We start from the raw sequence: 16700 nt of genomic DNA, 5'->3' as shown, positions 1-16700 counted from the left end.
GGGCTAATAGCAGTAAGGTCAAAAACCTATTTTCCATAATCATTTTTTTTTAATACTATACCTAAATGGTTCCTAAAACGCAAAATCCAGATTTAAGGATTAACTGTAAAAAAAGTACCTGTATCTTCCACTTGAAATCACTTTGGGTGGATCCCATTTGCAAGCAACTGTCTTAGCCGTCATATTGAATGCATGGTGCGAACTGGGGCTGCCAGGCAAGTTTACAACACACGAAAGGTTGTCACTAATTACAACAGCAAAATGGGCTAAATGGTAAAAAAAAATGTAATGTGCTTTTGTCTTAATTCAAGGTAAGGCATAAGGTTAAAGTGGTTAAGTATTAAAATCAGATTTTAATGAAACATTTTAGAATTATGCAGTTTAGCCACAATTGTCTGCTAAATGACTTAAATGTAAATGTAATTGACTGTGGCTATAGTGACAACCACACGTTTGGAAAGGTCATCATTAGTTAACACAGCCACAAAAATATTATGGCTAAACCCAACCCATTTATACAATTTCTGATTTTTAACCTAACCACTGCTAAATGTAAGGCCCAAACAACCTGAAATGCACACAAACACATTTCACAAGGATGTTGTCCTTTCTCTTTTTCTGGTTACATGAAGAGTCCTGAGCTCTTATAAGCCCTCTATTCTATTGGATTTGTGGAGTTATACATCTACCATGATCCTTTTGTTGTTAATCAAGTTTGACAGGTAAATGTTAATCATTATATCGTTATTATGATGAGAAAGACACGTCAAAAAACTGTTTAGCAGTTGCACTGCAATACGAATTTTATTAGGCAGCATTTTCATTTCACAGAAAAATAGCCATCAGGTGCCATCCAGTGGTATAGTACAACTGCAGTTGAATCTGACACGGTTGATTTGTTTCCTATTGTGAGCATGTACTTCTGTTCTGTGAAGTTACAGTGTCAATACAAAGTCTGAAAAATAGTTGTTTAAGTACAAAAACTAAAGACAATGACAGTTACTGAAATTAAGTCTGAAACAATCATGATCATTAATGGGTTCGTACTTCTCCGCAACCAAGTTCACCACAGGTTTTAGCAAACGGTTTAAGCAGACGCATTCCTGAGCATTTCTACCAAAATTCAAACCCATACAAATCACTTAATACACAAAAATAAAAAAATCCAATTAATTTGAAAACAAAAAGGACACTCCGAATGAAAAACCAATGGATGATCTGATCAGAGACATTTAAAACTCAGATGTTCAGTTCAATCGTGTCTTAGTTTGAGGAAAGAAAGTCAAAGGGACTATAAAAGCAACATCTGAATTCACGAAGCTTCCGTGAGCAATATACAAGCTGCAGACGTTTTCACTTGCATACACTTAAACGTGTGACTGGGAACAAGGGTGTTCAGACCTCAGTAGCGGCGACCGAATGCCCCGCCACCCTGCATCCCACTGCCTTGCATCATCTGGTTCTGACGATTCAGAGCTCCAGAGAGGGACTGGGAGGTCCCCGTTGGCATGTAGCCTCCACCACGACTGTGGGTGAGATAAGACACTAAGCATCAGTATTGCGGAAAGGTTTTCATCCTAACGGGAGGGAATAAAAAGTTGCACCTGGCTCAAAAGAGGAATCCATCTGGCCCCACATTTCCTAATCCTACATTGACTGGCGTGTGATGAAAACAGTAAATAACGCTATATTTATATTTCAACTTACCCTGCCATTCCTCCCCGTGCCCCAATGTGACTTTGGCCTGGGATGCCACCGTCTCGGCCTGTTTGCCATGTTCGGTCCCCATCTATTTTCCGTCCTGAGTCCCAGTCACGGCCCACCCTGAAAGAAACAGCGGACAGTTGACGCAGAGAAGTGCAGAACACACATTGGTCTCCAACTGGTGAGGTAAATTTGTAAGTCGCTCTGGATAAGAGCGTCTGCTAAATGACTTAAATGTAAATGTAAATGTAAATAAACTTGTCAAAGCCATCTAAAATCAAGCTGACCTTGGATTAATAGTACGCTTGTCATAACTTCCTGCAGCGGTCCAGGTGTCACGAGTGTCCCTCCCGTGCCTCTCGGTACGGTCGGAGAAGTGCTGCCGAGAGGGAAGCATGATTAAAAACAAACAATGGGAGAAAATGCTGAGAAAGACAGGTGGTACTACAAGAACCTCAATGCATACATATGGCAATGTCTCTTACCGCACTATCCCGGTCTGCAACCACAGCCCGTGAAGTGTCCCTCCTACAGGAAAGAGCTCAGATTATTAAACAAACATCCAGCATTGATCAAAGCATGTGGCATACAACTACAAATTCACCACCACAAGCAGTTGACCAGTAATACTACTTTTTACATAAGTATACATATAGGCATCTGTTATAGAATCAGTCTAAAAATATTTGACCCCCCCATAAGGGCTACACAACAATGACAATGATGTCATAAACCTTCATAACAGCTGGTGTCAGCTCGCGGCAAATAACCTTAGTCTACTCTGTACCTGTCAATGACGGAATCGTCCTGGTAGCGACTGCGGTCCCTGTGGTCAAAGTCTTGGTAGCGCTCCTGGCGACCGAAGTCTGAGCGCCCCCCATAGCGGTCATCCATAGCCAGCCTCTTGTTGTCCTGCCAGTTGTCTTTCCTACAAGCAGCAGGTCTTTGTCAGTCAGTCGCAATAAAGTATTCTCAAACCACGCACACCTTTACATGACAGGCATGCATACTGAAGATCTATAGGCGCTGAGGTTGTGGCCTTAACGATCTAAAAACCTGTCCAGGGACTGCGGGTGAAAATTAGCCGGTTGGCTAAAACCGGCACTTTTACTGAAACGTTGATTAATGTGCACTGTCCCTGTAAAAATAAACTAAAATCTAGCGACCTGGCAATTCAAACCGTACTTATGCTATGGAGAGGGGGGGGGATAAAATGTGTACCTGCTGTCCACGTCGGCGTATGGCCTCTTGAGGGGCCGGCGGTCCTGCTCGAAGCGCAGCTGCTCCTGCTGCCTGCGGAGCTCATCCCTCTCCCGCTGGATCCTCTCCTGCTCACGCCGGCGCTCATACTCCACGCGCTGACGCTCGCGCTCCAGGAACTCACGCTCCAAGCGGTCAAAGTTCAGCCGCTCCTTTTCCACCTCCAGCCAGTTTCTCTTACGCAGCAGGCGTTCACGCTCCTCCTTCTCCCGGAACAGGCGGATACGCTCGCGCTCCGTGCGACCGTCTGCACCACTGCCGCGGTCGCGCTCACTGGACCAAACAAAGGACGTGAGATATTTTTAGCTGATCCCACTTTAAATGACGAGTCCTCGTTCAAAGCATAGTACCAACTGTTATAACGAGCTGGCTTCCGGTGAAATGTCCTGCAACTAGAGCAACTCCTCACCCAGAGTGTCTGCGTCTCTCCACCTCCCTGATGTCCCTCTCCCGCTGTCTCTGTCTCTCTCGCTCACGTTGTTCCTTGATCTGGTCAAATGACAGTATATCCTTCTCTTTGCTTGCAGACTTGCGGTCACGACTCTTGGTGCTCTGGATTGAATAACAGATCATGTAGCGTAACTAGTTTTCAAAAAAGTTTGAGGTGAAAGTTCAATAGATGGAGCACAGAGGTCAGCATGTGGGTATCTTACCCGGTCTTTGCTTTTGGCTTTCACGCTGACAACAGGCTCTCCCTTAGACTTGTCCATCACCACTGTTCTCTCATTGCGTTTTCCATCTTTCCCGACTTCTCCTTCAGCCTTTTCGTCCTTGTTTGCATCGGACCTGGATAGAGAAAATGTTAAAGGAATAGTTCACCCAAACTACAAAGTGACATTGGTTTCCTTACCCTGTAAGCAGTCTATGGACATGGTAGGACTAAAATCTATGCTTTGGTTTAGTTTCCCTGGCACGGTTTCCAAATGCTAACATTTGAGCATTTGTGGCACAAATTTCTCACACGTCAATCATCCCTATGTATTTCAAATTGATTGTGAAGCTTACCAAAGTCAGAGGAGTTGAACATGCGTGGGAAAAATGCTAATATCAGTCCCATGATGTGAATGGGATTTGTGCGACAAATGCAAAAACTTTGCATTGGAAACAGTAACAGCCACTGCCAAGGAAATTAAACCAAAGCATGGATTGCTGTCATACCTTGTACAGACTACATGACATACCGTACATAATAACTTAATGTGTAATGATGTGTTCTCAGCTTTTACTTGGAGTCTGAGTGTCTCCCATCGGTGCCAGACTGGTCAGCAGGTTTCTTCCCAGCAGGCTCATTCTTAGCCTGGAAAAGAGGTCAAAGTGACAGATTAGAATGGTCAAACCTTACTACTCTGAATGAAGGCAACCCATTAATTTGAGAAACACAACAGGTTTACTGTTGTGTACAGCAGTGGTCGGTCTCAAAGGCAACTGATATGCACGGTGGTAGATAATGACCCTCACCCTTTCAACAGAGATCATTCTCCCGTGGAGCTCTGTCCTGTGCAGGTGGCTGATGCACTTGGTGGCCTCATCTGTGGAACACATGGTGACAAAGCCGTAGCAGCGAGCACCAGGGCTCCGGGCATTAGTCACCACTTTAGCACCAACAACCTGAGGGACGGAGAATGATAGGACCCTAATTGTTGGGCAGGAAAAGTGTGTGTGTGGGCTCCAAAACAACATCTTCCTCAATTATTCCAACCAAAAATAAAACTCAACGATTTCAAAGACTTTACTGAGTTACAGTTCATAAAGAAAATCAGTCATTTTAAATAAATTCACTAGGCCCTAATCTATGGATGTCACATTACTGGGAATACAGACAAGTTGTGTGACCAACAGATGCTTACAAATGAAAGGAAGGAAGTGGATCCGAAAACAAGTCACTGTGGTGTGCCCATTTGCCTCAGGCAGCACGACATCTCCACATAGAGTAGATCAGGCTGTTGATTGTGGCATGGAAAGTTGTCCCACTCTTGTGCGAAGTTGCTGGAGACTGATGGGGAAACCGGAAGACCAGGTTGATCGTACACGTTGATCCAGAGCATCCAAAACATGCTCAATGGGTGACATGCCTGGAGAGTACGCAGGCCATGGAAGAACTGGGACATTTTCAGATTCCAGGAATTGTGTACAGCTTGCGACATGGGGACATACATTATTATGCTGAAACATGAGGTGATGCCAGCGGATGAATGGAACGACAATGGGCCTCAGGATCCCATAACGGTACCTCTGCATTCGAATTGTCATTGATAAAAAACAATTGTGTTCATTGTCCGTAGCTTATTCCTACCCATACCACTACCCAATGGGGCACTCTGTTCACAACGTAGACATCAACAAACTGCTCGCCCAAACGCCATACAGTAGAAACCGGGATTTATCTGTGAAACTCACTTCTCCAGCGTGCCATCGAAGGTGAGCACTTGCCCACTGAAGTCAGTTACAACACCAAACTGCAGTCAGGTCAAGACCTTGGTGAGGACGACGGGCACGCAGATGAGCTTTCTGATAGTTTGTGCAGAAATTATTCTGCTGTGCAAACCCACAATTTTATCAGCTGTCCGGGTGGCTATTATCAGATGATGTGGAGGTCCTGGGCTGGCATGGTTACACACGGACTGCCGTTGTTAGGATGGTCAAACGTACAGCAAAATTCTCCAAAACGACATTGAGGCAGCTTATGGTAGAGAAATTAACATTCAATTCTCTGGCAACAGCTCTGGTGGACATTCCTGCAGTCAGCATGCCAATTGCACACTCCCTCAAAACCTGAGACATCTGTTACATTGTGTTGTGACAAAAAGCTGCACATTTTAGAGTGGCCTTTCATTGACGCCAGCACAAGGTGCACCTGTGTAATCAGCTTCTTGATATGCCACATCAGGTGTAGAAATGTAAACAAAATTGAGAGAAATACATTTTTAAGCGCGTAGGGAACATTTCAGAGATGTTCAGAGATGTTTCAGAGATGAGCTGAAATAAAATATGGGACCAACACTTTACATGTTGCATTCATATTTTTGTTCAGTGTACATTCATGCACATACCAAAAAGGGTGGTATTTCTCAGGATACTGACCTTCCCATACTTGCTGAACAGAGTCTTCAGATCAGTCGCTCTGGTGGTGGAGGAGAGCCCGCTAACCCACAGGTTTCTGCCACTACTAGCTGGAGCATTGCCTGCAGGGGCTTTTGGACCACAGACAAACATGACTAAGGTGGACATTCAACTCAGAGCTGATTCAGCACCTCATTCAGGTGAAAGCACATTATCTACAATGGACATCCCAATCACAAAATGATAGGGGGGACAATATTCACACTTACCCTTATCCTCTTTTGAGTCAGGCTTGCTACCCTTTTCCTCATCAGAACTAAAGGCAAAGAGAACACACAATTAATATTTGTATATTGAAAAAGGTGTGGGGGAGGGGGTCTCATCCAGATGAATTATACTTACCCTGTGCACACAGGAATTATCCCCAACATATACAACATCAGTGATTGGGTTGGTGTCAATGTCACTAGGCTGCCTTAAATGGCCAAAGAAACTCCCAATAGACGCAGTAAAGAGGTCAATGGAACGTAGACCATGAGGGCTAGAAGGATGCCGGAACGGTGCCCATTTGAATTGATTGGGCTGCATGGCTGCATTACATTTAGTAGCAGTGCATTTTCAGGTTTAGAAGTGACTGCTAAATGCTAAGTCCTGTTCGTATAAGCTGTAATGCAGTTGGAAAAGATGACATTAACATTCATTGTGGTTGACATCCATACAAGCATTAAACTCAAATTTTACCTAATAGTGTAAAAAAAACAAATAGCCTGAAAGGAGAGTAATTTTGCTTGGGGGGGGGGGCAACGAAGAGATTTGGGATCTTTCCCCCACGCGTTTCCATTGTTTTGGTCAAGTTCCATTGACCTCTTTACTGCATCTATACATTACTTTATGATGGTTAAGAGGTGAGGTATAGGTGGGGAATGACAAAATGAAAACTTGACAAATGCGCAGACCATTTTGCCTCCAAAAGAGCACCAAAACTTGCTAAAAAGGAGCCAATGCAACAGATAGCCATTGTTCTAGTAGACAGAAAACAACAAACCTCTTTTTCTGATCATCGCCCTCAACAGAAGAGGACTCTTTCACTGCCGTTGATTCTGCAGCGTTCTCTTCAGTCTTGTCTTCCTCCTCACCCTCAGCCTTAGAAACCATTTCAGAATCAACAGCGCTTTCGCCCTGCTCGTTTACACTAACAGCCTGATTACTTTCAGCGTCAACCGTCTCTTCAGGGACATTTTGCGTGTTCTCAGCATCTTTAATTTGACGTTCAGTTAGCTTAGCAACGTCCTTGTCGCTAGTCGACAGTTCAGTCTCTACATTGATGGCCTCCTCTGCATTAGTGGTGTCGCACACATCGTCTTCCTCTGCAACATTGATCGTGTCCCCGATGGTGCCTTGATCTTCAGTTGGTGGCTCCTGGCACTCTTCATTTAGTGGCTCAGATAAACAAGACCCGGCTACTTTCTCATTTTCTACGGATTTAACAGGAATAGAATGGCAGAGTTTAATTACTTCTGAAACACAGCAATGGTTAACGTGGAACTGGCAAGGCTGGAAAAGGACGTGGCCCTCCGCTGTCATTGAACTATGTATACACAGATATACACGTAACAAGAGACTGGAAAAACCAAAGAGACTGACCAAGCAGTATAACTCCTCATTCAAGTCGACCATTTCAGTACACCTGATCGCAAGGTAGAAAAAGATCTGATCTGAAGAAAGCCACAAGATCAGCAGAGGCACAAGGAAGGTCCGTCTTCATGCAATTGCTGACTTCATGAGTGTCCATAATGTGGTAAGTGACATCGAATTCAGAATTCCATTAGTCTCATGTCCAGTGAGAATACTAGTCAGTCCTAAAAAGGCTTTTGAATGGTTGGTTTCAAATGGGCCTCAGTCTTCTTTTCTTCTGGCTCTTTGTGTGGCAACCTAAAAACACTGCATATCACTTGCAACATCTCACTAACTACATCTTTAATTACTGGCTCTGTGCTTCAGATTGTTAACCAGTTCTGTGTTAATAATAGGAGGGTGCCAAAAATGGACAGAATAAATGTGAGTATTTAACAATTTTAGTTAACAAGCATCAACACACAGTCAGCAATTATCTTTGGATTTCCAGTCTCTGACCAACCACAGCAATAATTTGTATCTAAAGGACTTGCATTCCAAGGTTTACACTGCAAAAGGAAAGTGTGCATTCATATGAACTTCCAACCACTTCTCAAAAGGTACCTATTTCTTCCTTTGAGTCTTCGGGATCCAGAACCTTCTCTTGAACCTAAAGAAATAAAGGGAAAATGTATCTAGTGTAACATTGGTCAGTACCAACCACAAATGGCTTTTTACAGTCACTTAGTGTTTCTTCATTCCAACTACAAACAAATGACCAACTATACCTCCTTTGCTGATGGGCAAGTGAGATCTTCATTAACTTCCATGTCTGCTACTTTAGTCTGTACATCCTAGTTTTAGAAAGAGGAAAAAAAAAAGAATCACACACCAGCATGGTGCAACATTTCAAAAACAAGATAATATTGGCAACATCATTAGACACGACTGTTCCACACAACTCTTGCGCATGTGTCTCACCTCTTCAGGTTTGGCTTTGCCCATTGGCCCAGTAGAGCCAGAGATACCGATGTCGTGTTCATCTTCATTCAGGACTTCATCCGTGTCATACTCATCCTCTCCTGGCACACCGTTGTCATTCTCAGCTTCATCAAGCACATTCATATCCAGGATGTCCATGTCCTGCATGTTCTCCATGTCATCCTTGAAGGGAAGTGAATTCATCAATAGATTGTTATCCAGGGACACTAACAGTAGAGCAAAGCGATTACATTAGATCAAAACAGGTGATTCAACGGTTGATACACACCTGCCCATCACCTGAATCTTCCTCCATGGTGCAGTCCTCTGGTTCATCGTTCTCCTGTTTTTTCCCTGCAGAAGAGCAATGTCTCATTTTAAGTCTCTCTGTAATATATTTTATCTTTACTTCAAGATATTATTGTTGACTTAAGACCGTTGCTCCCACCCCTTTAACATACCTTTGGAGGTCCGTTTAGCCAGTGCCTTCTTAGGAGTTCCATCGAGAACAACCTCCATCTCATCTGGATTTCCACCCTCTTCTTCAATCGCCTGTGGAGAAATTGATGATGACATGGTGAATGAATGATGTTATCTAGCTACCTAGCCAACTATGTTAGATCTGGTTTCAGGAGTTAAGCCAATTTGGCTATCAAACACAGGGCTATGTGGTGCTGGCTGGTGGAATTATTGTTACTTAACGTTAGCTAGCTATGTATACATCTTTATATTAACTTTATTTAACTCGGCAAGTCAGTTAAGAAAAAATTACAGCCTACACCGGCCAACGCTGGGTCAATCGCGTGCAGCACTATGGGCCTCCCAATCACGGTCGGTTTAGATAGAGCCTGGATTCGAACCAGCTAGCTGCATGCCTAGGCCGTGTTTCGCAAACCTCGATTTTATTTAACTAGGCAGGGCAGTTAATTACAAAATATTATTTACAATGACGGCTTACTTATAATGCCCCCCAGGCCAAACAATCCCATTGCCCGAACGACACTAGGTCAATTGTGCGCCGCCCTAACCTCTCAGTAAGTTACCCTCCATTCAACGTATTTTATGTATTCTAAAACGAGAACGTATGATTCAAATGGTAGAACTAACCACCAAGATGTTTGGTAGTTGAATCGGGTGTGCTAGTTCTAGAATACGGAGTAGGGGTACTCGAGGAAAGGGAACCATGTGGCTAACGCCACGCAAGGCCATGGTTCACTAACGTTCACTTTCCATTTGGAGTAAATATCAAGTTTAGCTAATGCTAGTGGTTATAGCTAACTATTGATAATTATATTAACTAATTCAATTATACTGGTTCCACTTAATTGTGGAATTATCACGAAAGGTCATCTCAGTTGGCAAAATACCAAGCACATTAGCACAGCTATCCATCTACTAGTTAGCATGTCTACCTTTTTCAGCCTCTCAGTCAGCGTACTCTTGATGCCAATGGTGTCCAGATTTCGCCTTTTTAATTCGGCTTTTAAGTCAATGACTCTCAACTCCGACAATTTGCGAATCGCTCCCTCCGGAATCTCAACAGTCCCAGCTTCTCCTGCCGAAGAGTTTTCAGCCATTATTACACTGAGAAAACGCAACAATAAAAGTGTTTGCAATCACGGAATAGCTGCTCTCTTGCGCGAAAACAGGCGGTCTACTGTTACAAAATGGCGTACTTTGAAAAGGACATTTCACTGCGCATGCGTTTTTTGATAACAGTTTGTACCTGAGGGCAGTAGGTGGCAGTGTTCTTCCTCTTCGATGAAGTTTAACGGCGGTTGGCATCCAATAAATGCTGCATTACCGCCACCTACTAGACTGGAATAAAACTCCCTTATACTTTACTTGATAAACAAATACCCGACCATCTAACACTACACTCACAAAAAATAACATCACCATACTCCACTATTTAAATCTATTTAATCCTACCTCATGCCAAGAACCTGAAAGGATGGGACACCACCACTTAACACACCCAAATACCTCTCTGCAGCTGCCACCACAACCTTTTCTGCGACTTACGTTCCATCCATGCAATACAGTTGATAACCATCGCTATAAATGCAAAAATTCCAATATTACTGAAACATATATAACTTATTGGTCTATCCCTCTTTACTGGTACATATCTACTACTCACACCACTCCTCTCAGGATCCGTCCGCCTTGACCCATATTCCTCTACTTTCTTCACTGCCTCAGCATAGGACAACTTCTGCACTACTCTAACCCTGGAAACCTCGACCGGCCTCTCTCGCACGGGTAATTTCTGATACCCAGCCCCATGGGCACCCCTAAAATTAGCACATACCACTACTTTCCCCATTGATACACATCCCTTTGTCTCATGGCCTTCTGCACATTTCTCACACTTAGGAACCTCCATCCTACACACTGCTGCCACAAGCCTATAAGCTTGACACCTGCAACAATGTAATATATTCGGCACAAAAGCTTGTACAGGATAACTTATATATCTTAACATCATCACTTTGTCGGGCAAAGACTCAACATCAAAACTCAAAAGAACAGACAATGACTATTCACTTTCACCACTCACGCCAACCTGTCTCGGTCGCACCAAACGACTAGCATCACAAACACCTGGGACCTTTCCCCTTCAGTTGGTCAACTTTTACATTTACTGCTACCCCAGTAATCACTCCATTCAATGGCCCGCTTTTCTTGAGAGCAAAACAATTCACATTTCCTCGCCTCCATTCGATTAATGCAGAGCGCCTTCTCCCTCTGACCAGGTAAAACACAAACAATTATCACAAGACCACTTCTGGTTACCCTCACCGATTCCACAACACCCAACTCTGTTTTCAGCCACCCTGAAACCACAAATGGATCAGCCAAAAGGCAAGGGTCCACTTTTTCCAAAAACGTCACTTCTACTATCACAGACTCATCTTTATCCTGACCCTCGGTGCAAGCCTCAGGCTCCGAGAACTTCACCACACCTACCACCTCCGATACTTTGACCTCATTCACTTCTATTTCTCCTCCTGTCTTCAGCTCACTCTGCTTACACTTTCTACCATGGTTTGTTAAAGAACAAACCATCTCCCTTTTTTCACCATTTTGAACTGACTCAAGCTCATTTTGAACTGACTTGCCCTCCCTCTCTCTCTTAGACCTCCTCTGCCTCTCTTTTTCCCCCGCCATTCCTCCTCTGTATTCCAAGTATACGTTTCCTTATGATAATACTGCACTTCTCCTGACATACATCTGGTTCTAGCCTTCTCAAGGGATGCAATTTAAACAGCTGTCAACAATCTCCATACAATCAGCATGAAACCCTCAGAATTTAGTGCTCAACAGTGCATCCCGCTTATAAAGCAGCTGCTTCGTCTTAATGTTCTTCTTTATCAAAAGCTACCGCAACACTTTTCCATTTCAAACAAGCACACTCATCGAACCACCATCCCGGGCAGTGTCCTTGTTAGGAAATGATTTGTTTATATAGTATTAAAGGGAAATTTGAAATTCTGAATGTTCAAAAAACAGTTTAATAAGTGATTTATGTTTTTAATAATGACTAATATTTCATACCACAATGTGAAAATAATGTAATAATACCATGCCCAAAATGTAATGGTTCTGCTTTGAACTATAGAAAAGGCTCTATGTTTTCATACAATTTTCACAAACACCCATTATAATTATTATTGTTTTTTAATCTCTGTATCCTTTAACATATAAACAATGCAGGTTATAGGATCAATTTGTTGTAATGCTAGTTCAAATGAAAATCAAATCCAATTTGATTGGTCACAGACACATATTTAGCAGATGTTTTTGTGGGTGTACTGTAGCGAAATGCTTGTGTTACTAGTCACAATAGTGCAGTAGTATTTAACAATTCACAACAATACACCAATCTAAAAGTAAAATAATGGAATTAAGAAATATATATTAGGATGAGCGATGTCGGAGTGGCATTGACTAAAATACAGTAGAGCAATAAGTTGCACAATAAGTTAATGTGTATGTCTGTAGATAAAACGGAATGGGTTGCACGCTTACGTTCCACAAATTGACAGGACTAACATGAATGGAAGTTTTGCATGTTACTGAACCAATATGTGAGGTCCTCTACTTGACCATGAGGTAGGTTGTCGTGAGAGGCTGTGGGGAGTCAGAATCAAACAACTCTGCACTGTCATCCTCTACCTGTAGATTGACCTTCCCAGTGAAAGATGGGGTGACAGACTTGCCTGGCTCAGAGTAATATGACCAGGAGGTGGAGGCTGAGACATTGCAGGAAGTCTCTGAGACAGGGAAGCTTGGCCCAAAGCCCTTTGGGAAGGAGGAGGAATGGCTGAATGAGTGAAGGTCAAGTGAAGAGAAGGCTGAGTTGGAGCGGGGAAGCCGAGGTTCGTGGAGATTTAGTTTGGATACCAGTGGTTTGCCCACAATGACAGTTTGCTTTTCTTGGACCTCCTCATCCAAGTTCGTATACTGATACTGAAGGTACACAGTGAATGTCAGCTCCTTCTGTAATGAGAACAAGCTAAGACAGATGCATCAGAGCTCATAAAAAGGGATAGTCACATAGCTCATATAAACCACCGGCCTACACAGAGAAGGGATTCATAATCACCTTCAGCAAGGTTCCTACAGGGTTGCTGGGCTCTCCCATATCCAATATATTGTTTTTATTTTTAACTTTGCATCGTTGGGAAAGAGCTCGTAAGTACATATTTCACGGTAAAGTCTACACCTGTTGTATTTGGTGCATGTATAAAATAAAATGTTATTTGATTTTGACAAATCTGGTAACAATGATATCCGATTAGGATTTCCAATACTAACACTGGTCCCACTGTTTTGTGGAACCGCCAATGTGTGTCAGTGTGTAATTTGAACCCTCACCTTGAGTCTCTGTACGCCCTTCAGGTGGGTGTAGAGGCCTGGAAGCTCTGTGGGCAGAAGGATGTCCATTGGCAGTAAACTCCCTGCATCTAGGAGGCTCTCCTGATTACCCATCTTCAGATCCATATCCAAACCCTGCCATCACAAAGAACACAATAGGAAACAGGAACTAGTAAGATTACATGTCTACATGACAGAAACATATTACTGCGCTAGATTGTGCAGCAGTGGAAGACTATTGAACATATTAAGATGTTTTGACAATGGAGCAGCTAACCTCAGCAAAGTCTGTGAGATTGGCAAAGCAGGACCCAATGTCCTTGGTCTTCTCCAATATTCTGGTGTAGATGATCATGATGTTGGAGAACTCTGCTGCGAAGCCCAGCTACACCTTCACGCCACAGTCAAACTGCAGGTTACGGTTCTCTGGAAGAACTGGACAGAACTGGACACTGCAGGTTACGTGCTGAGGTGGTCTCTGACCAGCAAGAGCTCTGGATGCGGTCAGTGAGAGCACGTAGCTCAGACAGATTACTGCTTAACCCTAGAGCCTGCCACACTCGCGTGATCTCACACAGACCCATGTCTGTACAGATACATGAACCAAACAGAGAAACTACATTAACAGTCTTTTTTTTACAAGGTATATTGAATGTAATCAGTAATAGTGATACCTTTAGCCACCCTGTCCAGCATGACTGTGACCTTCTCGTCCTCCATGACTCTCTGTTTGAGGAAACTGATGAAGATTCCATTGGACACATCGTCTTTGTTCACCTCAAAGGCCTTTGCATCCACACGCCGAGGCATAATCAGAGATTCACATTCTGTGATACGTGTATTTGAGTGAAGGAGGTACTTTTAGGCGGCAGAGAAGAATCTCACGTGGCAATACCAAACACTAAGTTTGAAGTCACTTTCAGTTGCCCTGGCTGTGGAGGGATGCCGTCATTCAAGTTTCTCACAAGTCCTCAACTGGCAGCTTCATTAAATAGTACCCGCAAAACAGCAGTCTCAAAGTCAACAGTGAAGAGGCAACTCCAGGATGCTGGCCTTCTAGGCAGAGTTGCAAAGAAAAAGCCATATCTCAGATTAGCCAATAAAAATAAAAGATTAAGATGGGCAAAAGAATACAGACACTGAACAGAGAAACTCTGTTTCAGAGAAACGTCTCGGGCTCGGCCACTCATCTCTGACTTGGCAAAATGTCAGTGTTATAGTTGAACCACACCGCATTTTGGCAGATGTCTCGAGTTCATGCCAGATATGGGTCGAATCAGGAGAAAGTGATGCTGGCTAAGCAAGCAGTCATGTACATTACCTTATTATGTTCTAATATCATAGTTTATCATGGAGTTAACTGCGCTGGAGCTAGCTGACCGTACCAGGCGGACATGTGCACACTGGGAGAAGATTAAGCTCTCTTCATATTTGAACCTGCAGGTGCAGTGTCCATGGTAGGTTGGGGTTAAAGGGCAAAGGACCAGCTCTGGACTGCTTCCACCCAGAACCTGTTATCTCACTCACTGCCCAGTGGCATGGAAGCATCTTCTTCATGTTTTGTGTGTTGCATGTCTAAAATGCTTTCCTCAAATCAAAAGCACTTTTCACTGTATGTCGGAACTGGGTATATAATGACGGCAATATGCAATGGACTGACCTCTTCTTTGCCTCTGAACCACTGGTAGCCAATAGCAGTAGGACCACTGGCCTTACAGACCAGCACCACCTGCCTCCCTCTGTAGCATGCTGGGCCTTGGGCTGCATTATTATCTGGATCAGCTCCATCACTACACACGCACAAACACACACACCAGGTAAGATGACTGAGAGGATGCCTGTAGTGTTGATGTTTTGCCAAAATGGAGCTAGACTATATAGAGAGAGAGAGAGTCAGGAATTTGTTGAGGTTTTGACTATTTGTGGCAGTGAGGTACTGGACAGCGTCATGGTGCTCCATTGTCTTCAAGCAGTGCAGCAGGAAGCCCAGGGTGAAGGAGCGCTCAGACAGTCTCTCCCAGGAGGTAGCGGCCAGGGCTGCCTGTCGGGCTGAGAATCTGGAACGAACAGCTGATCATCTCATTCTCACTGTCAATCAATGGTGGCAAACCGTCAGGTCAGGAGAAACATTCATTCTCTCCATGGGTCTTTATGCCATCTTTCAGACTTCCACAGCTTCACAACATCACAAATTAAAAAGTTACAGATTGACCGTTATCATTGGGTAAAGATGACAAAGATTCTTCTGTGAAGAATATGAGGTATGGATTTACATATCAACATCAAATCTGTAATGATTATGAGTCAATGTTTTTAATATTGAGTGTTTAATTTCAAAGTCTTACCTGCAGCGGAATCGAAATTGCTGTGATAACATTGGCAAGTTGTCGCCATCCACATTTGGCATTGTCCAGCATGTCAGCTAACCTGTCCTGAGCTCCTTCACTTAAAGTCCCATTCCAGTCACCAGTCATCTATCTCTAATCTGTCTTTAAACAATACTGTTGTTTGGAGGGAAATAACAATTGTAAATAATGGTCATTGATCCTAGTTCAGTTCTCAAATTAAAACAATTTTAAGCGGTAATTTGACTGCAACAGTGGTCATCCAGAGTCCAGGGTGCCAGTCACACCTTGAGTGGCTGTGATGGCAGAACACTACAGAAGACACTGTCACAACTTTCACTTGCTGACGCTTAGTGATTGGTATGCAAAGCATGCAAAAATAACATCTGGTTTGATTTTACGTAGCCTCGCTAAAAGCTATAACATGTATACAAAAAAAAGCTGCTCTACCCCCAAAAGATTAACACATTAGATTATAACAACAAATAAATATCTGCCAACTGCTGTAGCCTATTTATCCAAATTTACCAAAAAACTGAAAGCGCATCCATTTACTTGTGTTCTATTCAGATGCTTACGGAATAACCTAAGATTCATTTCTTCATCCACGTAAACTACTATTTTTATCTCAAAGCATACAAACCCCTGCTTCTTTACCGATTCCCATGATGTTTTCGATTAGATAAGTTGTTCAATAATTTACAGAGGAAGAACAGACAGACCGAACTCTCTACTAGTTCAGAAATCTTTATCTCAAAAGTAGCCTACAGTAATTTGCCTTTGCCAATCTCGTCTTAGAGAAGGTGAAAATAGACTAAACCTATCTATGCCAATAGATTCACACCAACCCAC

At 43.2% G+C, this 16700-nt stretch overlaps 1 protein-coding gene and 1 pseudogene across 2 annotated transcripts; both read right to left on the bottom strand.

Annotated features, from left to right (window-relative positions):
- Positions 1-772: 772 nt before the first annotated feature.
- LOC123998855 (scaffold attachment factor B2-like) lies at positions 773-10290 on the bottom strand. Of its 2 annotated transcripts, XM_046304063.1 has the most exons (19): positions 10032-10290; positions 9081-9171; positions 8909-8973; positions 8620-8802; positions 8427-8492; positions 8263-8308; positions 7070-7499; positions 6294-6340; positions 6046-6155; positions 4423-4572; positions 4191-4261; positions 3618-3750; positions 3374-3516; positions 2926-3237; positions 2492-2632; positions 2190-2232; positions 1992-2083; positions 1708-1824; positions 773-1526 (listed from the first exon to the last, which is right to left on the bottom strand). In XM_046304063.1, the coding sequence occupies exons 1-19, from the start codon at positions 10194-10196 to the stop codon at positions 1403-1405; spliced, it is 2529 nt and encodes an 842-aa protein (XP_046160019.1). In that variant the 5' UTR covers positions 10197-10290; the 3' UTR covers positions 773-1402. The 2 variants fall into 2 exon arrangements, with proteins under 2 accessions (XP_046160019.1, XP_046160029.1); XM_046304073.1 differs by lacking the exon at positions 2492-2632.
- A 2433-nt stretch (positions 10291-12723) lies between these two features.
- Positions 12724-15910, bottom strand: LOC123989629 (annotated as a pseudogene).
- Positions 15911-16700: the final 790 nt, after the last annotated feature.

Source organism: Oncorhynchus gorbuscha, linkage group LG02 (assembly GCF_021184085.1).
Source record: "Oncorhynchus gorbuscha isolate QuinsamMale2020 ecotype Even-year linkage group LG02, OgorEven_v1.0, whole genome shotgun sequence".
Taxonomy (NCBI): Eukaryota; Metazoa; Chordata; class Actinopteri; order Salmoniformes; family Salmonidae; genus Oncorhynchus; species Oncorhynchus gorbuscha.
The sequence above is the reverse complement of the archived record's forward strand: the minus strand, read 5'-3'. Positions and strand labels throughout refer to the sequence as shown.

Coding starts and splice junctions, on each gene's coding strand:
- LOC123998855 (XM_046304063.1), bottom strand. CDS start 10,196: ATGGCTGAAAACTCTTCGGCAGGAGAAGCTGGGACTGTTGAGATTCCG. Junction 7,500..8,262: donor AGACTCAAAGGAAGAAATAG/GTACCTTTTGAG, acceptor TTAAATCCGTAG/AAAATGAGAAAGTAGCCGGG. Junction 4,573..6,045: donor TGTTCAGCAAGTATGGGAAG/GTCAGTATCCTG, acceptor TCCGTCCCTCAG/GTTGTTGGTGCTAAAGTGGT.